Raw genomic sequence first — 26,949 nt, forward strand, 5'->3', positions numbered from 1 at the left:
TTTCACCACTGGTTTTCATTTGTTGTTCATACATGAAATGTCTCCAAATTTTTGTACTACACTGCAATTTCATACTAAAGATAGTTTGGGTAAAGAAACTAAACAATGCACACATCTACATTATCACCTCAGTTGAACAGTCACAAGAAACATGAATTGGAATAAATACATAGAAGATACTGAATAGAAAGTGGGCTCCCTCTACTGTGCTAGAAAACTTCATACATTTGTCAGCATCCTATATCTCTACAAGGCCACCATTCATCCATGTAGTATATTTTTGCCACATCTGAGATGGAGCATCAACCATTAGCCTCTCCCCTTTAGACAGGGTCCAAAAAAAATAGTTTCTAAGTTAATAGGGCTCGCACTATCTACCAAGCTTCAGCCCCTCACTTATGAATCTGGTTCCAATTGACAGTATCCCTTTACAACTCAGTGGCAATATGGCTTGTTTGGAATGAATTGAAATTTAAGAAGATTTTTTTATTCAAACAATACATAACAAATATACATTTATTTTGGGTATGTCTAAAATTGACCATTTAGACCTGGAGAACTTCCATATGTTGACTTTTAAGTTGAGAAAAATTTTAGAATAATTTGAGAAACTGTTGTAATATATATATATATATATATATATATATATATATATATATGTAAACAACTAAATAGTATTAATTTCTCCTCCTTAACCCCCACCCCTTGGAGAAAAATTGATTTTTATGTGTGGAGTGAAAAAACCCTTTAGAGTGCTACTGAAAGCACAAAATAAAATCAAGGAGACCTACAGAACACTACTAAAACTAAGTTTCTCGTATCCACCTTTCTTTAAGAAATGATAAATTAGAGCCAGAGTTAGTGTCTTTCAATTTGAAAAAATGCTAGCTCCTTTGCTAGGCTGTATTAATACATGATAACATTAATAATCGAGTTTAATTCTTGATAACATTCAGTGATAAAAATGACCATTTGACCCTCCCCCCTTCCTCAAAAAAAAAAAAAAAAAAATTAATCTTTTGTTGAAAATTTTCAGATATTATTTTTCCGGCATATCGCCGATTAAAAAAATACCAACTTTGTGGGGATTTATTGTGTATTTTTTAGGTATTAACTAAACACACATACACACAGACAACTGCACTTTATATAATAGAAGATATATATCACTCACCCTCAAATCGTCACTAACAATCCTTTTGGCAGCAGACACATTGTTCTTCAGGTTCCTTGTTAACATGAGCATTTCTTCGGCCAATTTTTCCTGCATTTCATTGTGATGCTGTAAGATGGAATTGATATCTGTTTTGTCAGCATCACCTTTTCGATGCCGCAATTCAGTTCCCTTGGATTTTTCATCCTTTGCTAAAGAAACAAAGAACATATATCAATAAAAGTGTACCTGTTTTTCTTTCAAATATATAAAATAAAAGTATTTGAAAAAAGCTTGAAAAGAAAAAGAAAAGATCTGCTTGTGTTGGCTGTTTTGTTTAATAGTATAACAATTCTTCTGGGATTATTTAATGCCGAATGCATTCATTTTTGGTAAAAGTTTTTATGCTTCAAGTTCTTCGTATTTTCAAATATTTATTCATGGTGTTTGATTTGATTTTGTTTTACGGCATACACTCACTTTTCTGGTTATTTAATGCCAAATTGGATTATTTAATGCCAAATTGGATCATTTTTGGTAAAAGTTTTCATGTCAAGTTCTTTATATTGTTAGATATTTATTCATCGTGTTTGGTTTGGTTTGGTTGTTTTGTAGAGGAAAATTTTTGTTTTTGCAAAGCATTAAGTTTTGCAAAAGGAAAGGAAAAAAACAAATAACATTAATGTTTGGTGCATTATTTTTTTTCAAGAAACTGTTATCTTCAGACAGCACCAAATAAAAGAAGAGAGAAGAGAGAAGGGAGAAGGAAGAGGATAGGAGAGAATGCAGAGGAAGTTTGCTGTTGTACAGCATTCACTCTAGGCGAGTTTAACTGGCTTCCACCAAAGGAGGAAGTGTCAAGGGAATATTAAATTCACAGGGGGGTCCCTAGTCACCTAAGTGAAGAAAAAAATAAAAAGAAACGAGAATAGGACGAAAAGAGGAAATAACACTGAAGAAGGGGGAATATGAAAATAAAAAAAAGGGGAAAAAACAAGAAAGGACAATGAAAAAACACGAAATCATATAATCAACAATTTAAAAATAAAAAAATATTTTCTTTCATTGAATTTATTTAAATATGTCATCTCATTAAGAGAATTACTCACACCAGAGAGCATTCTATATCTTTACAAACCAGCATACCACAAACTACTCGCCACATCTGGGCTGGTGCATCTACCACTAGTCTCTCATTCTCACACAGGATCCAAAAACAGTTTCAAACCTAACAAATCCCACACTGTCACCTAAGCTCCACCCTCTGTCCCATTACAGCAATGTTTTACAAGTACTTTAATGTGCTCTGATGAACTCATAATATTTGTACCCACTCGATGTAGTTCCTTCAACTAACCCAACAAGCAGCAAAATCTCACCCCTTCACTGTTGAGGTAACTAGATGCTGGAAAACCTAACTTTCATAGTTTCTTCCTTTGGACTACTAAACTTTAGAATTCCCCGCCATTTCCTGCTTCCCAGACTATACTAAGCTGCAAAAGTTTAAATGTAATGTGAACAGACATTTCACTGCTCAACTCTATACAGTCTCCTGTTACACACAATCTCAAATAGTAGCCCCTTACATTTCAAGTGGCAATGTGCCTTGTTTGGGATAAAAAAAAAAAATGAGTAAAGAGTATTCTAAATTCTATTAAATACTAATTTTGTTTCGATTTTCATTTATAGCTGGCATTTATTTCACAGAAGATAATTTAACAGTAATCATTTTTTGGTTAATCCAGTTAAATAAATAATTCAATATAAATTTTTTTTTTAAATGTCAGACCTAGAAGAGCTTGAACCCTACCTGTAAATGATTTCCTTTCCACTTTTTCTTAATTTTTCCCAGGGATTATCATAGATTACAGACTTAACTTTCAAGTTACAGAAACAATTTGGAAAAAAAAAAAATATTTTTAATGAGTTTTAAATTTAAAAAAACATTTTTAATGACTAACTTAACTTTTAATTATAACATTCTACTAAATTGATAGCTAACTTTCAATTACAGTACATGATGATTCCTGTATAATAAAATGGCCCGGTGATAATTCACAAAAAATGTTACTAAATGCAATTAGGGCTTAGTTAGGCCTATACCCACTCATGGCTGATGATACAAGAGCATGCTACTTTCGTGGATTAAATAAAAGGTTCCATTCGAAATTCCATGCAGATTCCAGAGTTCAACAAGATATACCTGAAGAAGGTTGGAGGATACATTGACCAAAATATTGTGCAAATAACATTCAAGATGAGAACAGTAGTCCGAATAATCTAATACAAATTTTTAATTTTCGTTCCAATCTAGCGTGATCCTTTTTGGAAAGCTGGGTTTTCTTCACATTAAAAACTGACCTTGTGTCACATTTTACCCTTGGGCAAGTAAGTAGACAGACAAAATAGAAATTGTGCATCAGTATTAAATAACTCCCAAACACATCAAATCAAATTAAGACAAACCATGGGAGATAACTATTAGACGTCAAGGGGAGGTAATTAGAATAGTCCTCTGATTTTGAAACAAGTTTAGAAAATTAATTAACGAGCAAAGGATGTTAAAATAGTATTTTACCTAAAAACTAGTGTTGGGCCAATTAATCGGAATCAGAATCGGGAATCAGAAAAATCGACAAATTTGGGGGTATCGGAATCGAAAAATTGGTACCTATTTTCCGATACCAAAACGATTCTTTTGTCTTTTTTTATTTGATTTTATTAAAAAAGGATCTTCCATTGCTGGTAATAATGATAAAACAAATATTTCTTGATTTTAAAATACCAGCAAAATTAAAATCGATAGACCATCCTCCACAAGTATAATTTTACGTTTAGGAAAATATCTGCATATTTAACATGTGATTTTTTGCAGTATTCGGGGAAAATAACAACTCTGTAGTTAAATATTTAGAGATTTAGAAAGAATCGGAATAGGTAATTGTATCGGAATCGGTAATTTACTACGGAATCGGGAAAAATGTTGGAATTATCCTATCACTAAAAATACATCTGGGAGGAACTGGAAAAGATGCTGACTGAGAACACCACCCTTATGAAAACCTTCTTTGATAAGTGGTACTTAAGGATGAACACCAAAAAGACAGTTACATTAGTCTTTCATCTCAACAACCATGAGGCCAGACAAATCCTCCAGGTTAAAGTTGGTGAAGCAGCTCTTCCCCCTGATCCTCAGGTACCTGGGAATCACCTTGATAGAATGCTATCCTATCAGACACACTTTAAGGGATGTGCAAATAAGATTGCCAAAAGAGACAACCTCCTAAAGAAAGTAACTGGAACACGATGGAGAGCTTCCCAAAGAGTCCTCACAACAATAGCAATCGCACTCTGCTACAGTGCTGCAGGATACTGCGCTCAGCATGATCTCAGAGCCAACACACAAGATCAATTGACAAAAAACTCCAAGAAACAATGCGTATTAAATCACGATGTCTGAAATTAACACCAACACAATGGCTACCAGTAGCAAACTCAATCGCACCACACCACATACGGAGGGAAGAGGCAACTCAAAAATGTATTCAAAACGCTGAGAAAGACACCAGGGACTTACCAATCCAACAAATTTTAAAAGATGCCCCAGATACCTTCCAACTGAAATCACGAAAACCCTTCTCCAACTTAAAATTCAGAAATTTTGACCCAGTTGAGACATGGAAGGAGGAATGGAGAAACAATACTCCCAAAGGAGAGGACATCATTGAAGATTCAACTTTGTGCTTTCCAGGTTTTGCTACAAATAGTAGGAAGCAGTGGGTAGCTGCAAACCGGATCTGAACAATACACGGCAGCAAACAAACACAGGTGGAGACAAATAGATTCCCCAATCTGCCCAAAGTGCAAGGGAGCTCCCCAGGACATAGACCATCTGATCCTACACTGTCCAGTCACCTGACTGGAAGGAGGCTATGCAACAACCGATATATCTGAAGAAAATTTATCAGACTGGCTAAAAAAATATCAGTATAGGGGCAGACAAATGCAATTTCAGGATCGAATCAAAAATTGAAAAGATTCTTTTTGTAACAAAACCAGAATTCTCAATATTTTTAATGCATGTTTTTTTTTCATTGAGAAAGTTTTCTTAAAATAAATAAATAAATATAAGAAACTTATAACAGAAAATAGTTTTATTTTAAACAAAATAGACATTTTTTTAGTTTACTTTCAATAAAAGATGAACATTCATTACAAACCGTTTTGACTTTATTACGTAAAGTTAAAATTCGAAAAAAAAAAAAAAAGAAAGTTTTCTCAAAATTCACACGCATTTCAATAATGCGTGTTAATAAAAATAAAAAAATGTCTATTTTGTTTAAAAAAAAAACTCAATTTTGTGTTATTCTAAGTGTCTTATATTTATTTTAATTCCAGAAGTGAGTTTATGTTCATGTACTGATGCACAAGTGCCTTAGGTTCAACTTACAAGAGACACCAAATAGATCTTCTCTCATTTCTTTCTCATATCTTCCTTTGGTCAAGTTGCAAAGTTTCTTTCCAGAGACAGGATCCGGGTCATTGGATGTGTTGGCAGGGGACAATTTCTCAGCAGCCAACATCTTTTCAGCAGCATTTGGCTACAATTAAACCAGATGCAAAAATTAAATACATGTATTATTTACATATATATTTTAAACATTTATATTTGAACTTTAACAAATAATATGTAAGGTAAATAAAATCTGGCTATTTTAACTATCTATCTCTGGTTTGTCAGCCATTTTTTTTCCTTGAAAATTCTAGATTCTTCCTCTTTTGCCTAATAATTTCACTTTTAATTTTTGACTAACAATGTTTTTGCTCAGACTGCCTCTTGGCATAGACACTATTGCGTTTGTTGTACTCTGCCTTTTAAGCAAGTGAGTCTCTTCTCATGCAAATTATTAGCAAACAACATTTAATCTCAGTCATGCATCTTACAGTTATCAGACATAGTGGGTGCTGTGAACTGGATAAGTATGAGCATTTCTCATCAGACTATTTAATGTGATAATAAGTAGGTTATAAAAAATTAGGCAAGTTAATGCAATGTGTGACATTTAATTGCATTTGGAATTCAAGGCTGAATTGTTTTCACAGGTTGTGATTTAGTTTGGTTGTTTTGTTTTACAGCATAGCAATTCTTTGGCGTTTATTTAATTCAGAATCCAATCATTTTAATAAAAGTTTTTACGTTTCAACCTCTTTATATCTTCAAATATTTATTCATATTATTTGGTTTGCTTTTGTAGAGGAAGTTGTTGTTATTGTTTGTGTTTTGAGCACTGCAGAACATAATCAAGTTTTGTAAAAGGAAAGGAAAAAAAACAATTACATAAATGCTTGGTGCTTTTTATTTTGGTTAGGAAGCCAATATCTTCAGACAGCCTAATCTGGTAGCATCAGTGTGTGATTTAGGGAAACCAATAGGTAAATTATTTAAAAACCAATAGGTATTTATTTTTTTTTTAAATTTAAGAATGTGTAAAAAAATAAAAACAGATTTTGAAAAATATGGTGAGCCGATTGGAAAGTGAGAGGCTGACTTGATTTCGAGAAGTGAAGGTGTCTCATGCTTTGCTCATCTAGCAGACTCCATTATGGAGTCTGCTTAACATGCTGCCCAAAATGATTAGATAACTGACTGCTGAATGACACCAAGTAAGTGCAGATTTTTGGTATTTCTTTGATATTTAGCATCTTGAGTTACAAGCAAATTACATCAATAACGATAATGACTGCATGACACATAACCATGAAAAGCAATGTCACACACAAAGATTTGGTGATACTAAAGCTTACAGACAAAATAGATTTAAACATTGGGTTTGGTTGGTGTTATATAGCAAGAGAAAGGTAACATGTACAACTAAAAACACAAACTCAGAGCAAGTATATAATTACAATTATTATGTCATCTTGTGGTAAATCAAAATGAATCACAATGGAAACAATTATAAAAAGTGTATAAAAATGACATGGAAGCACTGTTCATTATTGGACTCATTTCAGCAGCTAACACACTGAATCTGCATAATATGATTCATACTACAGTAGTGATCAAGTTTGGTATTTCGTTTTAGTAATAAATCAGTAGAAAAAAACAAACTCGGATTTGGGTTATGTAAAGATACACAAAACACAATTTGATAATAAAGCAAGAATTCATTCCTTAAAGTTTTCAACTTAGATTTTTTTGTGTAAAAGACAACTTAAACCCTATATCAAACCCACCATATTGACAAGGTGTCCTTTTTCTTTGAAATTGGAAAAGACACATTAATCTGGCTTCAGCCTCTGTCCCATCACCGACATGTTGCATCCTTCTACCTGTTCTACAAGTATTTTAAATGGTGAATGCTTCGAACTGCAAGCACTTGTACCCCCTCAACGAAAATACCCCCAACAAACCTGACAAGCAGCTAAATCCCACCTCTGCACAGTTGAGATCCCTAGATGTAAGAAAGCCTTCTACTCCAGTAGTTTCTTCCCCAGAACTGCTAGACTTTGGAATTCCCTTCCGGGTTCCTGCTTCCCCAACTGTAGTGACATGCAGAAGTTCAAGTGTAACGTGAACCAACATCTTGCTGCCCAACTTCCTACATAGTACCCCTGTAGCTTAGGTCCCTGGTAGTAGCCCCCTACATCAAAGTGGCAATGTGCCTTGTTTGGAGTGAAAATGTCATAAAATGTAATAAAAAAAAAATAATAAATCACCAAAATAAAAAAAAAAGGATTTGTCATTAGAAACAGTAACCTAATTTTAAGTAATCTATAGAAATGAGGATGTGTGTATGCGAGGATAATTCTTAACCTATATACTCAACAAATTTTTGATCTATAGACTTGAAATTTGGTATATAGAGTATTTAGACATGTGGAAAACTTTTTAATCAGTTTTCATCCAGAAAGAAAAATTGGTACTTGGAAGTCATCGGACTTTTATCCGTTTGTCAACTGTTTCACGAATGCACATGGGCGGTCGTGAAACATGACAGCTTCCTTATGCTAAGAATAAGTAAGTTTGTAAAAACTTTTTAAAGAGTGCGGCAAGCCGGTCTAATGGTTATCATACTTGACTTACTGTCTATAGGTTTTGGTTTCAATCTCTGCTTGAGTATTTATTTTTCTACAAGAAGTGAACTGTTAGAAAAAAACATAATGCACATGTCTTAGTTTCTTTCTGCTTTGTTTTTTTATACTTCATTTCTTTTTTTTTTTTAAGAGATTTTAACATTACATTTAATACCTACGGTAAATCTGCTTATAATAAGTAAGAAATCTGTATTAATTAAAATATAATATTTGCTAGTTTGGAATAAAACTATTCAAAACAAAAAATTTGTACGTTTAGAAAGAGAAAAGATTAAACTTTTTTGCATGCAAATTTTATCAAAATAACACAAAAACATAAATGAGTTATCACAAGTTGAAATTGATATTGAATTTTTTCAGTATGCTTATTTACAACCAAGGTTTACTTCAGTTTTTCGTTGGTGGCCGAAGTTGATTGATTTTAGCAAGAAGGTTGCCCCAAGTTTGTATCACTTTCATTTGGTGTACGAATCAATAACTGGTTTTTACAAACACATAGTATTCTATTTATAGTAATCGTTGGAGAATGTTCCAGAATCTATAATATAGAACACAGTTTTTGGAACTTTCTTGAACCAACGAAAAAAGAGTATTTTTTTCAATTATATTTTAAAAGTCTCTACAAATGTTTAAAAGGATATTTTCACTTTCTAATATTAAAGTAATATTATTTATGTTATCTTATATATTATTTAAATTTATATATTATTAATATTTATTTTTGTATTAAATTTTATATTTCATTTTATTATATAATATTTCAAGTTTTATTATTTTATTATAATATTTAATTATAATAATAAATAGTTTCATTATATATTATATTTATTAATTATGTTTGGTCAATTATATTTTGTGTAAGAAATTGTAATTTTTTCATATTTTAAGAGGAAAAGATGTCCTCACATGACATATTGCAGTTCCATAATCGCATGTCACAAATTCAATTCTGATCGTCAGTGTTCTGCCTAAAGACGTTCTTCGGTTCTGCATATTACTATACATTTTCCATTAAGAGTAAGAAAAAAATTAAAAAATAAAATTTAAAAGATTTGTCTTTTAAAATTAAGGATTGTTAATTTTATTGGTTAGTTAAATGATAAATCATTTTTTTTTATTTTTACATTAATTTCATTTTAAGAGTATAATTGTTTTTCTTTTAATTTATTTAATAAATTTTAGTAACTTTTAATCATTCTAATTATTTTTAATTGAAGTTAAATACATATTTTTTTTTACAATTTTGACATCATAGCAACACTGCATAATTATCAACAGTATACGTGCAAAGAATTTAGCCATTCATGGACGACCATCTTTCAGAGTTTCTTTTTCCATATGTTTGTTTTATTTGAAAACGATCCTTGTGATTTTTGGAGAGTTTGTTCATGAATTATCTTTCTAGATTGTAAAAATTTGGAATTAAAAAATGTTATAATGAAGCAACCTAGCATCCCTCTAACACCAACAATGGTTAACTACTCATGAGAGACGACAACAGAAAGAAAGATAGAAAAAGGAAGAGAGTTTGACACACAGACGGAAGAAAAAAAGAAACGAGCATCAGACAAAGCCAAGAACTTTGCACCTAATTCTACCCTTTGCAACCAAGGCCACCAACCCCCAATATTTCCTCCTGTATCAGAAAACATGCTATGTGATATACAAATATTTGTATGTGATATTGCCAAGCTAATCAAAAACTTTGATTCCAGTAAAGCAACCGGCCCTGACAGTATTCCAATTATAGTACTCAAAAAAAAAACTTCAACCAGAACTAGCGCCCATACTTATAAAACTGTTTAAACGTTGTCTTAAGAAAAATTGCTTCCCATCACCCTGGTAATCTCATCAGTTTGCCCTGTATTTAAGAATTCAGGTGATCGGTCATCTCCCTCTCAGTACAGACCAATAAGTCTCCTGTGTGTCATCAGTAAATTGATGGAACATGTGTTAAATAGAGAAGTAATCAACCATCTCAGCAAAAATAACCTTCTTAGTAACACACAATATGGTTTCCGTTTTGCTAGATCTACAGCAGATTATAGGATTAGCGAATCTCTTGACGGAGGCAACCTTTCTAGGGCAATTGCTCTTGACATATCAAAAGCCTTTGATAGGGTATCACATAAAGGTTTACTTCACAAGATCTCCAGCTATGGTACAGCTGGAAATGTCTTCTCAATTATCAAATCATTTCTCTCTGATAGGTTCATAAGAGTAGTAGTTAATGGGCAGAAATCAGAAGCTCACAGTATTGATGCTGGAGTCCCTCAGGGTTGCATCTTGGCCCAGCTCTCTTCCTGATTTACATTAATGATCTTCCAAATCACATCCTTACATCATTTGTAAACATTTATGCTGATGACACTACCATCTATGGTAGCACATCTAAGACCGTAAATGACCAAGTTCTCTCCGATTCTCTCTCCTCTGATCTTGAGCACATGGTACAATGGGGAAAGAAGTGGCTGGTTACTTTTAATGCATCTAAAACCAAGCTTCTATCTTTACATCATCAACATTCTGATTCACATCTGGCATCAATTGAAATGAATGGCTCTCGTCTTACGGAGGCCTCATGCTTTGACATGCTTCTGGGCTTGACCTTTACTCCTGATCTGAAATAGAACATGTACACCAAATTTGTTGCCAAAGCCGCTGGAAAAATGGTGGGATCCTTCTATCGATCCAGTAGATATCTCACTGCTGATGCAATTCTCTATCTATATAAGAGCCAAATTCGTCCAAGGATGGAGTACTGTTGCCACATCTGAGCAGGAGCTGCTAGAAAGAACTTATCCTGCCTTGATAGAGTTCAAAATAGACTTTATAGCCTCATAGGAGATGTCCTTTTTTCTTCCCTGCAAACTCTAACAGAAGAGATTTTTTTTTATGGCAAGTGCTCGACTGAGCTTCAATCTATGGTCCCCCCTAGCCAAACTTTCACAAGAAACACTCGTCTAGCTGAAAACACTATCAATAATTCCCCTCACTCTTTACCTGTGCCTTAACCTAAACGTAGATTCCATGAATAAAGCTTCTTTCTTAGAATTGCACACCTGTGGAACTGTTTTCTTGCTTTCCAGCTGACTACAATATGGTTGTCTGCAAGTCCAATGTAAACAAATTCTTGATGAGCCCTCCCCCAAGTTAACAAATTTACTGAATTTGCATTACTGACAATTACTATATTGTCCAATTGACTACTGTACACTCTTTAACCCTATCCTCAACTGGCCCCTGGGCCTTGATAAGTGCCTATAAAAAAAAAAGAAAAAAAAAGATGAGTGTTTACGTTAAACGCCATCATTGCCACTGGAATTTTCCTGCAAAGGTATAACATGGTTAAATTTAGACAAAATAAGATATCATCTCAAAATAAAGGGAGACTACCACCAGCAGGTGCAGTAGAAACAAACTGGACTAGAGATGCTATCTTAATGGGAAAAACTATTTACCTTCCTCTGCAATACTCACCAATCTTTCAACTGCAATCAACCCTTTTAAAAATTCTATCTTTTTCACATAATTATTTAGTTCATCTTGGGACGGACAACTGAAAAAGAAACACAAAAATAACCAATAATAACAAAATCAATATGAGTGGTAAAACATGAATTTCATAAATGAAAGGTTTTTATATTTGAAAAATTAATTAGATGAAAATGCTTTTGTACAGATCAACAAATATAATTATTTATTACGTAATTACAACTGAACAATTTGTAACAATGATTTAACTGTAGTCGCTGTGTGTAACGTCCATTTGAATCTTGTTTTCTAAGTCCGTGGTCCCAAGTGCAAGGGACATAACTCTGCTTTCCAAAATGCAAAATATCTCAAGCAAGACAATAAAGAGTTACTTCCCTTGCTAATATAAAATATTTATTCATTACTAGCAGGACCCATGGAAATTCTACAGACTGAGAAATACATTTAATCAACAAATATAATTTTATTAAGCTGATATATTTCTGGATAGAGCAAAAATTTAGTTTTTTGACAGAAAAAAAAACAATAACATGCAGCAAATATGAGTTTATTAACATTTCTATGAAAGTAGTGTCCATTGTATTTTAAATATAGAACTGAAAAATTAATAAGTTTTAATAAATATTCAGAAAGTAATATTATGCTACATAGTTCAATAGAAATTATAAAATCACATTGTCAGAAACAATTTTTAATATACTCCTTCAGTCTAGCATCTCTTGCTACATAATGTTGTTCCTTTTTTTGCCCTGTTTCTTTCAAATGTTCCCTTTTTTACAGAACATTCTGCTGACTTCTTTCTTCAGTAAAAAACCACTGCACATCGAAATTAATAAGAGTTTCTTTCTTATATCATTACAACAACGATCATATATTATTATAATGATATTCAATAACATGGCTACATAAAAAGAAAGTCATTCTTACATTCTTGTCCAGGGTTGTCAGATTGACCTTTTTAAAGTTAAATTTTGCAAATTTGTCCTTTTGTGAAGGCTTCTAAAATTGTATTTGGCCTTTTTTCAAAGTGTAACATATGAACTAACTAAGGAACAAGCAGAATATCATATAGATTCTTAGTTTGTTTTTTTTACTCTTATTTACCCCAAACAAGGCATAGTGCCATTTGGAAATAAGGGACTACTATTTAGATCTACAGGGATACTATGTAGGGAGTCGAGGACTGAGATGTCCATTTACATTACACTTGAACTTCTGCATGTCAGTACAGTTAGAGAAGCAGGAAACCGGGAGGGAATTCCAAAATCTAGCAGTTCAAGGGAAGAAACTATTAAAGTAGATAGCTTTCCGAAATCTAGGGATCTCTACAGTGAAGGGGTGGGATTTTGCTGCTTGTTAGGGTAGTCAGGGGTATTTATGTTAAGGGGGAATAAGTGCTACAAGTTCATCAGAGCACATTCCATTAATATACTTGTAAATCAAGCAAAGATGCAACATGTCGGTGATGGGACAGTGGTTGGAGTTTGGTGGATAGTGCAGGACCTATTAAGTAGGAGTTTTTTTTTTGGACTCTGTCTAAGAGTGAGAGACTATTGGTAGCTGCACCATTATGCCTATGATTCTCTGGCCTTATTCTTTAATCATGATTTTTTGTCTTGTGTGGTTGCTTTTAATCTCTGTGTATACATCCACCTTTGTTTCACATCTCTTCAACTCTTTTTAGTTGCCTTTAACATTGCGTTTGGTTGCTTTGTTTTACAGCATATCAGTCTTTTTCCGGTTATTTAATGCCAAATCTAGTTATTTTGATAAAAAGGTCTTATGCTTCAAGTTCCTTATATTTTCAAATATTTATTCATGATGTTTGGTTTGGTTGTTTTGTTTTGCAGTATATCAACCCGTTTTTTAGGTTGTTTAATGCCAAATCATTTTGGTAAAAGTTTTATGCTGTAAGTCCTTTGTATATTAAAATATTTATTCATGATATTTGGTTTGGTTGTTGGTTAAATCCAAAAAGTTAATACTCAAAGTTAAGATGTCGGAAGTGGACACAGTTTACCTAAATATGGAATGGAAGTCACTAAACATGAAACGAAATATGACACCATATGGAAATAATTTTTAAAAATTATTTTAGTTTTAACATTTCTTGTGCTATAACGAAACAATAAAAAATAATAAACTTTCATTTTTTACATTTCTATAGCTGTTTTGCTTTTGTTGTCATGAACAAAAACAAGTGAAGCATGCATGGTCCCCCGTCAGTGCACAGTGAACGAGGCATAAAAAAAAATTATTAAGTTCAGCATTTGTCCCCCACCCCATTTAGCCCTAAAAGTCTCCAAGGGATGTCAAATCCTGGTGAAAATGAACAAACCGTGCATTTTTAGGCCTTAACATATGTAAATTTGAGTTCAGCACCATGCAAAACTGCTAAATAGACATACCCAGAAAATTTTGGACAAATATGGTACAATAGACCCAAAAATGGAGTGTTTTTATTAGCACACCCAAGAGTTATTGCAAAGTATAGACAAACAAAATTATATAGAAATCAGTTAGTTACAACTTTTCAGAAAGTTTTATAAAAATCAAGGCATCAATTTTTTTTTTAACAAGCAAAAAAGTTTCAATTTTAGTCATTTTAACCCGAAAGCACCCCTAGGGGGACAACCGGAGTTTTCCCAGAAATTCCGTTCTGTCACTTTTATACTCATATCATGGTTAATGTTTGTGCCAAATTTTTCAAATTTCCAAGACGTAGTTATTGAGAAAAGTGCCGACAGACGAACGGACAAGGGTGAATTTACAGGTTCATCCTCGTTTTTTCAAGAGACCAAAAACTAGTGAGAATTTTTACTATTTAGATTTCTTGGTGTCTTTTTGAATATATTCGTCTTTCATGAGTTTTATCACAAAATTTTATCATAAATAATGTATCAAAGTTGTTTATTAACACTTCTCGTGTTATCACAAAAAAAATCTTATTTTAAACATTTGTATAAAAATGTTTCTTAAAATAAATAAATGGAATTTGTATCATAAATAATGTATGAAAGTTTAAATTATTTCCATATGAATATATTTTAAATATTTAAAAAATTATTTATGCGGATGTAGAATATGAAAGTTTTAAGTTATTTTTGTGAAATAAAATATTTCCATATAAACATGGTTTTGTTTTTCATTTTATGCTAAGTGATTTCTGTTCCATATTTAGGTAAACCAAATCCACTTCCGGCGTCTTAACTTTGAGTACTGAATTTTTGGACTTTATTTTAGAGGAAAACTGCTGTTTTTTTTTTGACATTGCAGACAATGATTGAGTTTTGCAAAGGAAAAGGATAAAACAATAACGTTAAATGTTTGGTACATTTTAGCTCAGGAGACCCGTATCTTCAGACAGCCTGATCTGTTAGCATCCGTCTAACATACGCCTCTTACTTGAACTGCTTAGTTTAGAGTCTCCAACATTGTTGGTAATTACAATTGCCACTTTTAAAACAAAAGCCCTTTCCCTATCGCAATTTGTCTGCAAAGTTATATGCTCTCAAAATGAGCCTAAATTTGCATATGCAGGACATGCTCAGCATGAGATTGTTTTTTGTTTACTTTTTATAAATTCTTGTTTTGAAACGGTCAATTTTTCTTTCCAGAATATATCTGCATACAGAACACGTTTATGCTCGTCTCAATTGAAGTTGAATATGGTGGGGGAGGGTCCTTATAATTTTTTCATGCTCTATACATTGGATAACGTTACTACTCTAATCTGAATCCGTTTAGATCCCTCAAAAGTCGGTAAGATCTGACACAAGGTCAAGAAAATAGGATTTGAACAGCTAGCAACCTAAATAAAGAGCATCATGGCTGACCAAAACATGACATTAATAACAGAAAATGCAGTATTTAACATTATCGAAATGAAAGCAAATGTGATAATACTTGCAGATGAATTGGAAATGTTATTAAATAAAATAGTTTTCATTTTTTTAACATTTCTATATTTTTTTTTAATAAAAGGTTTTATTTAATAAAAATTAAATTCCTCTGCAACTGTTGTTGCATTTCCTTTTTTTTTTCTTGTAATGTTAAAGACTGCATGTTTTTGTTACTTTGGCCACTTATGCATTTTAGGTATGGAAGACAATTTTTTTGTTTTCATTTTTTTACAATGTCAAGTCAGGGGAGACAATTCAAAGAGTTGTTAAATTTTGCATAATTTTAAAATATAAATAAAATAAAAACGCTGTATATTTACATATGACAACTTTCATTCATAATTTACTTTTCTTAGAGAGATAGTTCATTAAAAACTTGGTTTTAAAAAACATCATACATTTTTTAAGAAATTTAAGTTCTATTATTCGGTCACACATTTTCATAAATACAAAAAGTACTTGTTGTAATTTACTTCGAAATTCTAATTATTTTATAAAATGCTAAAATATTTCATTTTAATTTAATAAAGGTTCAGAGAATGTTTTAATTTTGTGTTATTGTCAATTTAGTTTTTTTCCATTTTTCTTTTATCAATAAGTTATGCAAAATTTTAACAAGTCTTTGAATTGCCTCACCTTGGAATTCTTCAAATATAAAAACAATGAAATGTCTTCAAAACCTAAAATGCACAAGTGCAAAACTCTGCGTAATTTAATATAAAAAAAGACTGATAGCATTAACATGTCTTCATAAATTCCAGCATGTTCTCTTCTTCCAAATGTGTTTTTTTTTAACACAGCTAATTCATTCATATGGAAATGAATGCATATCAAACCACATGCCCCAATGATTCTTAAAATTATTTCACATACAAGCTCGTGTTCACTCTACACTGAGCCCTTCACATTCTTGTTGATTTTTATATATAAAAAAGTCAGAGTTGAATCACCATTATCTTCTTCATTACACAACAAGACGATTTAAAAAAAAAGTCTGACTTGAATCGTAATTCAATCTTCACAGCAACTTTATGATGCCAACTTTCAAAAGTCGCATTCTAATCGGAATTTAACCTTTCCATTTTGCAATGACAACAATTTTCTAAAATCCAATTGTTGAATGTTTACTTAAAATTCTCGATAGCATGACAACAATTTTCACAAAGTCCAAATCTCGAATGCATATTAAAAATTCTCCATGACATCCCAACACTAACTGTTAATAATCAAACTCTCAGCTCATAATTTAATCTCTTCCATAACACGAAAACTCCAATTTTTAAAAAGTTCAACTCTAGTTGCTATTTATTCTCTCCATTTCATGATGACAAAAATTTTTCCAAAATCCGACTCTCAAATGTTTAATTAAAATTCTCCATAGGACGACGACAATTTTCAAAGTCTGGTCTCAAATGCATATCCAAAATTCTCCGTGACATGCCAATGCTAACTGCAAAAAATCTAACTCTCATCTCGGTCACATTAACTTTACTTTTCTCCATGCTGAAATAGCTTGTAATCTAAAAAGGAAAAAGAAAGAATTGACAGCATTCCCACGACTTCATAAATTTCGACGTTTTCTCTTTGGTGCCAAATATTCGACCTTCTCTTCTCCCAAATTTGTTCCTTTTAACGCAGCTAATTTATTCATATGCAAATTAATGCATATCAAATCACACTTTGTTATATTAAAAATAGTAGTTGCAGATTCCTTTTCTATTGTAGCGTTTTCTATTCTTTGTTTTTTAGAGGATAAAAACCTTAACATGTAAGTTTTGATAAAAAGTATAATTCCTCGAAGTTGCATTGGTTTCAGTGTCCTAAATTCTTGTATAAAAAAAATGAATGAATCTCTAAATAAAATGGAGTTATCCCACTTAAACTATTGACGAGTTATGCAAAAGTTTATTAATCGTGCTGCAAGTTTCTTTTAAACTATAAAACAAATTATTTTACTCACCTAGGAGACTTTTTTAACTCTTCAAACATTTCCATTAAGGCACGAATGTACTATAAAAACAATAAAATAACAATTAAGATTAATTTAAAAATGAATATAAAATATAAAAATTCTTTTATTGCAAAAATTTTTCAAATTTACGGTAAGAAAAAAAAAATAATAATCAACTTAAAGGGGCATAACTTCAATAATAATTACTTCCCTTGAATAAAGGGACGTTACTGATCAGAAAATTGGAATTATTAATACAGACGTCTAAAAATCTAGGACAAGAACCGTTACGCAACCAGGGAAAGATACAGCTAGTAAAATACGCAATATTATAGCTATGGAGATAAACTCCAGCAGAAAGCCACATTTTCTCGTAATGAAATTCCTATCCAATCTGTGATTTGGGAATGATTTTACAGTGATGTAAAGATAGAGTTATTTTTTGATGAGAAAAGACACAGAATTGTCTGCTTTCACTTGGTTGCTTTAAACATCACGTTACATATTGTTACTGCAAAAGTATGAAACGTGACAAATGTATTTTTAAAAAATGGAAGACCCGCGACCTGTTGAGTCAACGTCGGTTCATTACACATCACAGCATACATTTTTATTTTTAATTACATATTTACCTCAAACAAGGCACAGTGCCACTTTGATGTAGGAGGCTACTATCAGGGACATGTTGCAAGGATATTATGTAGGGAGTTAAGCAGCAAGACGTCAGTTTAGATTACACATGCACTTCTGCATGTCAGTACAGTTGGGGAAGCTGGAATCTGGAAGGGAATTCCAAAGTCTAGCGGTTCTGGGAAAGAAACTATTAGAGTAGAAGGCTTCCTGACATCTGGAGATCTCTACTGTGTAGGGGTGGGATTTTGTTGCTTGTCAGAGGTATTTATGTTGATGGGGATACAAAGGATTGTAGTTCGTCAGAGCATTCACCATTAAAATACTTGTAAAACAGGCAGAGGAATGCAACATTTCGTCGATGGGTCACAGGCTGAAGCTTAGATGACTGTTCTAGACCTATCAGGTTGGCGACTCTCTTTTGAACCTTGTCTAGGAGCGAGAGACTAGCAGCAGATGCACCAGCCCAAATGTGACAACAATACTCCATACATGGGCGAATGGTGGTTTTTGTAGAGGTACAGGATACTTTCAAGCATAAGTAACTTTCTAGCATGGTAAAAAGAGCTCAGCTTCCTCGCAGCAGCCTTGGCAATGCCCTCGGTGTATCTGTTCCAACTCATGTTCACTATGAATGTTTAGCTGATGAGTTTGAACGAAGTACTTTCAGGTAATGTATCTTAATGCCTTTCAACGATTGCGAAGAGAAATTGATATTTATCATGATACTAAAGCTGAGTTAATTAACATTTGTTTCCCCAGGGCTTCTTTTATATATTTAAATCATACAAAATGCATGCTAAAATATTTCTCAGTTTATAGATTGAGTTATGTTGAAAAGAAATTTTCATTTTAAGAATTATGCAAATTAGCGATAATTTGCATAATTAATTGACTGATCTATTAATTGCTATGTATCACTTTTACCCTTTCCCAATGTATGATGAATGAATCCCCATTCTTATTCTAAAACTTTCTCTAGATATATATTTATTAAAAATCGAAGATAATACAGAAAAGAAAGAATAAAAAGATTGGAATAATTCATTATAAACAAAAAAGGGATATCACCATAGGCAGTTATGCTATTTATAATATTTATTGGTAAATTTCTCTTTTTTTTTCTTTTTTTTTTGGTAATGTTTTTTGTAGGTGTCAGGAAGTGGCAATTATTGTGGAAGATTTCTATCAGTATCGTGCTTATTTTTTTTAATTTTGAACCATTTTTGATGGTCCGATTGCCTGTTTACTTTAGCAGCTTGACACAAGTTCTTTTGTGAACCAAATAAAAGCTTTAGATTCCGTTAAAACACAAAACTTATCCAGATAGTAGAATAGTAACTTATTTTGCCTTTGGTAACATTTATTTGTTATATATTTGTTTTCTGTTTTTTTTTAAACATTTTTTTTTAATCTATGTGAATTGTAAAACAAACCCGATTTTTGTAATGTTTTAATATTCAACATTTGAAATATTTGTTTTTATTTTTTTTTTTAACTTATCGTCTGTTTTTCAGATAAACTAATTTATCGTTTTGTTTTAAAAATTATTTCTTGTTCGTTTTCATTTAAAAAAATACTGTTCATTTTGAATTTTTTAAAATATTGTTCATTTTGTTTTTTAAAAAAATTTGTTGTTCGTTTTGATTTTTAAAAAAATATTGTTCGTTTTGATTTTTTTTAAAATATTGTTGTTCGTTTTGATTTTAAAAAAATGTTGTTCATTTTGATTTTAAAAAAATGTTGTTGTTCGTTTTGATTTTAAAAAAATGTTGTTCATTTTGATTTTAAAAAATGTTGTTCGTTTTGATTTTTTAAAATATTGTTGTTCGTTTTGATTTTTTAAAATATTGTTGTTCGTTTTGATTTTAAAATATTGTTCGTTTTGATTTTTTAAAATTGTTGTTTGTTTGGATTTTTAAAAATATTGTTGTTTGTTTGGATTTTTAAAAATATTGTTGTTTGTTTGGATTTTTAAAAATATTGTTGTTTGTTTGGATTTTTAAAAATATTGTTTCTTTTGATTTTTAAACATATTGTTTGTTTTGATTTTTAAAAATATTGTTGTTTGTTTGGATTTTTAAGAATATTGTTGTTTGTTTGGATTTTTTAAAAATATTGTTGTTTGTTTGGATTTTTAAAAAATATTATTGTTTGTTTGGATTTTTAAAAATATTATTGTTTGTTTGGATTTTTAAAAATATTGTTTGTTTGGATTTTTAAAAAATATTGTTTGTTTGGATTTTTAAAAAATATTGTTTGTTTGAATTTTTAAAAAAATATTGTTTGTTTGGATTTTTTAAAAATATTGTTTGTTTGGATTTTTTAAAAATATTGTTTGTTTGGATTTTTAAAAATTATTGTTGAATTTCAAGTTGATTGTTTAATACATGTTTATTGCCTAAATTCATAATTCATGTTTTGCAACATTTGATTGTCTCCTGCTTCAAACATACATAATTTTACATGCATAAATTTTTATATATTGAATAAAGTTTAGTTTCACTATAAATGGAATAGTGTTTTTTTTTTCCTTCTTTTTAAATGTAATTTGTAAGTAAATAATGAACAGATTTTAGTATTTAAAATCCATAAAACAACAAAATATTAATTACTTTTAACGCAAATACACACAACTTTTCCTTTTTGAATTCTTTTTTTTTTTTTAATATTGAAGGAGTAGCAGTACAAATCATTATTTTTCACGTTTTTTTATGCAATTTTTAAGTTTTCTAATACTTTTTGTAAAAGTTTTGATTCATTACCGACAGTTTGACTATTTGACAGATGTTGCTTGCTAGGACCTCAGCGATAACCTCTGGGCCTTAATGACATATGCATATGGCTAATCTGTATAAGTCCTAGAAATGAAAAAGAGGTTTTCTTTGGATAGCAATTCTATATAAGTTCTGGAGACGAAAAGGAGTTTTTGGTGGGTAGCTAAATTGTATAAGTCCTGGAGATAAAAAAGAGTTTTCGGAGGGTAGCTGATCTGTGTAAGTTTTGAACTTGAAAATTTTGCAGACAAAGAGCAAAGATCTTTCTCATTTGGACACAAAAAAATATGTGCATGAATTCTAAAAGATCCAATATTTTTAAGTGAAATTCTGCTGGCAACAAATCTTTGTTGCTAGCAGAATGCAGCTCCATTTGATTGGTAAGTTTCTATCACCAATGTCTAGGTAGGACCTTCTAATTTTTTTTAAACACAGACTTTAAATACCTTACTCAGAGTCTTCAAAAAATGTGCTTAAATACAAAGATTGGTTGTAGCTGCATAAAAAAATAATTCATTTTTATTAACAATTTGTCAAGCAACTTTTTTTTTTTTATTGCATTTTCACCCCACGGTGCCACTTCGATGTAGGGGACTATGATCTGAAACATAATTTGCAGGGATACTATGTAGGGAGTTGAGCAGCAAGATGTAAGTTTACATTACACTTGAACTTCTGCATGTCAGTACAGTTGGAGAAGCAAGCACCCAGAAGTGAATTCCAAAGTCTAGCAGTTCTGGGGAAGAAACTATTAGAGTAGAAGGCTTTCTGGCATCTGGGGATCGTCACTGTGCAAGTGTGGGATTTTGCTGCTTGACAAGTTTGTCGAGGGTATTTACGCCGATGGAGTACAAGGGCTTGTAGTTCGTCGGATCACCTACCATTAAAATACTTGTAAAATAGGCAGAGAGATGCAACATTTTGTTGATGGGACAGAGGTTGAACCTTAGCTGACAGTGCAGGACCTATAAGGTTAGCAACTCTCTTTTGAATTCTGTTTAAGAGGGAGAAACTAGTAGCAGATGCACCAGCCCAAATGTGGCAACAATACTCCATACATGGACGAATGGTGACCTTGTAGAGGTACAAGATATTCTCAGGCGTGAGTAACTTTCTAGCTTAGTAGAGAGCACCCACCTTCTTTGCAGCAGTCCTGGCAATGCCTTCAATGTATCTGTTTCAATTCATGTTCTCTATGAACGTTAAGCCGAGAAGTTTGAATGAAGTACTTGCAGGTAACGTATCATTAGCCATGGCTATTTCATCTTGCTGCTCAACTCCCTACATATTATGTTCCAGATAGTAGCTCCTACATCAAAGTAGCACCGTGGGATGAAAATGCAATAAAAAAGTTGTTTGACAAGTTGTTAAGAAAAATGAATTATTTTTCTATGCAGCTACGGCCATAAAGATTTTCCTGTATTTTTGTTTTTTTATTTTTAATCTGGGTACTAGTGCACTTATTGATCTGTGCTGAAATAATGCTATTATTTAGAAAGCCATTCTTAACATGGGGAGGGGAGGGTGTTTTGTACATATTCTGTACTTTAACTTAACAATTTAATAAAAACAGATATCATAAAACTTTAATTAAACTTGAAAATACTATTTAAAAAATAGCACGGATCAATAAGTGCATTAGCACCAATAAGTGCAATTCTAAATAAGCACCATGATTTTTAAGGGTTTAATGGGAATTCATAGGCATTACAACGTAGATCTTGCAACTTTAATTTACTGAATCATCCCCACTCTATTTAGATAAATTGCATAAATTAAGTTTTGTTTTTTAACTAAGAAAATCAAATTTTATGACTAAGCGTGATGTAGTGTTTTTTGGTCGATCATGCTTTTGATCCAGCATAAAGGGAGACAACTCAATTCGAAGTATCAAGATCAAATTCAGTCTTGTAAGGAATATATTTAGTATAAGAATTGCTGAAACTCGTAAACTTTTATGGTGCTTGTTAAGCCATAGGCAACAAATCGATTTTTTAGATACCATACAAATGGCGGCATGCTTGCTGTTGCACACGGTAAGTTTGTGAAAACGAGTTTAAACAAAAGAATTATACAAAATACTGTTAGAAACTCGCTCAATATACGTTACCGTGACATAGGCAGACATATATTTGGTGGGTTTCTAACAGTATTTTGTATATTTTTTTTGTTTTAACTCATTTTCCCAAACTTACCGAGCTCAATAGCGAGTATGCCAACATTTTTCTTTTTAAAATATATCGATAAACACTGTATGATTTTCGAAGTGATTCCACGTTTTAAAGTGAATAAAACCACTAAAACCCTTTCCAGATAGGTAGAAGAGTAACTTATCTTGCCTTTGATAACATTTATTTGGTATATATTTGTTTTTTGACAACTTTTTCGAATTTATGTGTATAATAATACAAATCCAAAATTTAATTTAACTTGAAAATAATATTTAAAATACACATGTGTACACTGCACAAGCACCCTTATTATTATCATAATAATAATAGTAATAATTATAAAAAACTGGTGTAGATGACATCGACTGGCGTCACACCAACTAGTTGTGAAGAGTCAGGGAGGATGGAAAGACCGAGGTGGGAGAGTACTAACCAAATCTCCACTGGAAGTGTGCAGTTCAAATCTGGTACTTTGGGGGGCATTTTGTCACCCAAACCCCAGGAAACAGCAATGGCCGATGCCAACGAGAAATCAGTGACAACAGCTGTTGCGATAATATGCATATGGGGAGACTTGTTGTCACTTGGTCTCTAGGGAACACCACAGGTTACTGCCAGTGAGTGATCACTGATGATGGCTTGTGAGACAACTAATACGCTACACATTTTGATGAAAAACATGGGAAAAAAATGGCCATAGAAGAACAGAAAACCAAAAATTTAAATATAATTTCTGTATTTAAAGTAATAGTTATTTAAATATTTCAACATATAATTTTGTGGGCAAAATCCAGCATCCCAATAAGGGGCACTCTGGATAGGAACAAAAATAATCTCAGTCATGAAAGATTTCTTCTCGACCAACCGAGGACAGAAAAGGTAAAGTGTAGCATCAAAACAGATACTACACTGTGATCTTGTTCTGAAGGCCAAAAAATATTTGTGTTTAATGTTTCTTTAATTGTGTGTTCCCTAAATCCATAATTCAGTATTAAATTGTATATTGCTTTAAAATTACATAGATAATATTTATATTTTATATTAAATAAAGTTAGTTTAAGTATTAATCGAACTGTGTTCCTTTTTCTTTTTAAAAATGTTTTATTGCTCTTTTTCAAATGGCCCTCATATAGTACTGACACTCTGACAAATCTTACCTACATTGCCTGCAGACATTTTTCAGTTAACTAGCCTTCTTCTTACTCTCGGTGGCCGTGATAGCACAATGGTCTTCTCAGGAAAATCAGATCACTGGACGAATACTTAACATAATGAAATCCTTTCTAAATAAGAGACAAACTCAGGTTGTCCTCGATAGTCGAACATCAAAACAATATGATATAAATGCGCGAGTACCTCAGGGGTCTATCCTTGGACCTTTATTATTCCTGATATTCACAAATGACCTCCCTGATAAAAGATGGGTATATTTGCTGATGACACCACGCTGTACAACAGGCACGAGAGGAAAACAAATGAACACATATCTAAGGAAATAGTGGAAACACGAAAAGAAGACCTTCAATCTGTAGTGGAACAGGGACAAAAATGGATGGTCACATTCAATGCTGCCAAGACTAAGCCTGTTTCCTTCAATAATTACAAGAAACCTTATCAACCACCAATAGCAATGGCTAAAGATACATTTCCTGAACGTATTTCTTTTAAACTTCTCAGCCTAACGTTCACAGGTAACATGAGTTGGAACAGATACATTGAGGGCATTGCCTGGAAAAGGAAAGTGGGCTCTCTCTACCATGCTAGAAAACTACTTACACCTGAAAGTATCCTGTACCTCTATAAGGCCACCATTCGCCCATGTATGGAGTATTGTCATCACATTTGGGCTGGTGCATCTGCTGCAAGTCTCTCGCTCCTGGACAGGATTTAACCAAGAGTTGCCAACTTGATATACGCTGAACTGTCATCTCAGCTTCAACCTCTGTCTCATCGACAAAATGTTGCATCTCTCTGCTTGTTCTACAAATATTTTAGCGATGAATGTTTCAACGAGCTACAAGCACTTGTACCCCCTCAACGTAAATATCCCCGACAAGCAGCAAAATCCCACCCCTACACAGTGGAGATCCCTAGGTGTAAGAAAGCCTTCTACTCCAATAGTTTCTTCCCCAGAACTGCTAGACTTTGGAACTCCTTTCCGGGATTCTGCTTCCCCGACTGTACTGACATGCAGAAATTCAAGTGTAATGTGAACAAACATCTTGCTGCTCAACTCCCTACATAGTATCCCTGCAACTTATGTCACTGATAGTAACTCCCTATTTTAAAGTGGAAACTAACTGCGCCTTGTTTGGGGTGAAATGGAAAAAAATTTGGAAATATATATATCGTTTTAAGTAAAAATAATATTACGTACTTTATTGCCATGTCGAAAATAGTAATATATCCAAAAATTATGAAAATTCATTCAGTAGAACAACTGCTATTGTGTTTTTAGTAAAAAAATAAAATCTATCACTATAGACAACAAATATTACTGCCATGATACAAGTAACCTAAAATGTTTGTTCCGAATTACCGCCCCTTTGTTTAGCCTCCTTCTGCCTACTTTATAACGTCTAAGAAAAATGTGATTTTACCCAATTTTCCGTAAAAATTACTTTTAACTAGAAATAAGTTTCTACTTGATGACTTTTTTGTAATTTTTGGCTATATCACTATGTTCGACATGACAATTAAGTACCTAATATTGTTTTTGCTTAAAACAAGATATTTTTAAAAATCGACCTGTCGACTATAGCTTAACAAGCGCCACTTTTATTTTCTTAGTTATAAAGAAAACTACTCGATCAATTTATATGATTTTTGAAATATGACATCTCACTGAACGAAGATGTCATATTCCAAAAATCACAGAAATCGATCAAGTTTATCAAAGATTTAACTGTATTTTTTGTAATAAGTGTGATTATAAAAAAGCACCAAAATAATTTTCTTTATATAAAAAAAAAAACTACTTGATTTTACATGATTTTCGGAATATAATATTTTCATTTTGTCACAGGTTCGTACATCATACCGATTTTCGTTATTGTTATTTATTTTTTTTTTAATACAGGGGAAATTCTGGACAAGAACCAAAATATTTAAAAAAAAAAAAAAAAAATGAATTATTTTTTATACTTGTTAAGATATCAGTTGGCAGATCGATTTTTTAAATATGTCATTTTAAGCAAAAACAATATTACGTGCTTAATTGTCATGTCGAAAATAGTAATATATCTATAAATTAAGAAAATTTATCAAGTCTACTCAATAAATTTTCGTAATTTATAGATATATTCCTATTTTCGACAGGGCAATTATAATGTTTTTAGTAAAATAAAGTCTATCGCAAGAAAACAAATATTACACGCCATAAACAAGTAATCTAAAATATTCGTTCCTAGTTATGTCCCTTGTGTATAGGCTCTTACTGTCTACTTTATAACGTCTAAGAAAAATGCAATTTTACACAATTTTCCGTAAAAATCACTTTGGACTAGAAATAACCTGCTCGATGAATTTTCGTTATTTTTGGTGTTTGTCTACATCTAGGCCTCTAAAAAAATTTTCTTCAAGAAAAATCTTGAGGATGTACATTCCTGTCACCGAACAAAGATGTCATATTCTAAAAATCACGTAAATTGATGAAGTAGTTTTTTTTTTGTTTTGCTTTTTTTTAAGAAAATAAAATTCTGACACATTTTATCAGAGGATTAGTGCGCTATCTTAACTACAAATAATCAGTAGGCATTGCCAAATGAATGTG

General features: G+C 32.0%; 1 protein-coding gene across 1 annotated transcript in view; it reads right to left on the minus strand.

The window, feature by feature from the left end:
• LOC145276952 (vesicle transport protein USE1-like) overlaps positions 1–26,949 on the minus strand; it is a 63,098-nt gene that overhangs the window by 32,725 nt on the left and 3,424 nt on the right. The window contains exons 2-5 of the mRNA XM_080128467.1: positions 17,609–17,658; positions 11,732–11,810; positions 5,604–5,754; positions 1,175–1,365 (exon numbers count right to left, since the gene is read on the minus strand). Coding sequence (XP_079984593.1) covers positions 1,175–1,365; positions 5,604–5,754; positions 11,732–11,810; positions 17,609–17,658 — 471 coding nt within the window. The remainder of the gene's footprint in view (positions 1–1,174; positions 1,366–5,603; positions 5,755–11,731; positions 11,811–17,608; positions 17,659–26,949) is intronic.

The sequence above is a fragment of the Euprymna scolopes genome, chromosome 5 (assembly GCF_053919585.1).
Source record: "Euprymna scolopes isolate OS-2025 chromosome 5, ASM5391958v1, whole genome shotgun sequence".
Classification (NCBI taxonomy): Eukaryota; Metazoa; Mollusca; class Cephalopoda; order Sepiida; family Sepiolidae; genus Euprymna; species Euprymna scolopes.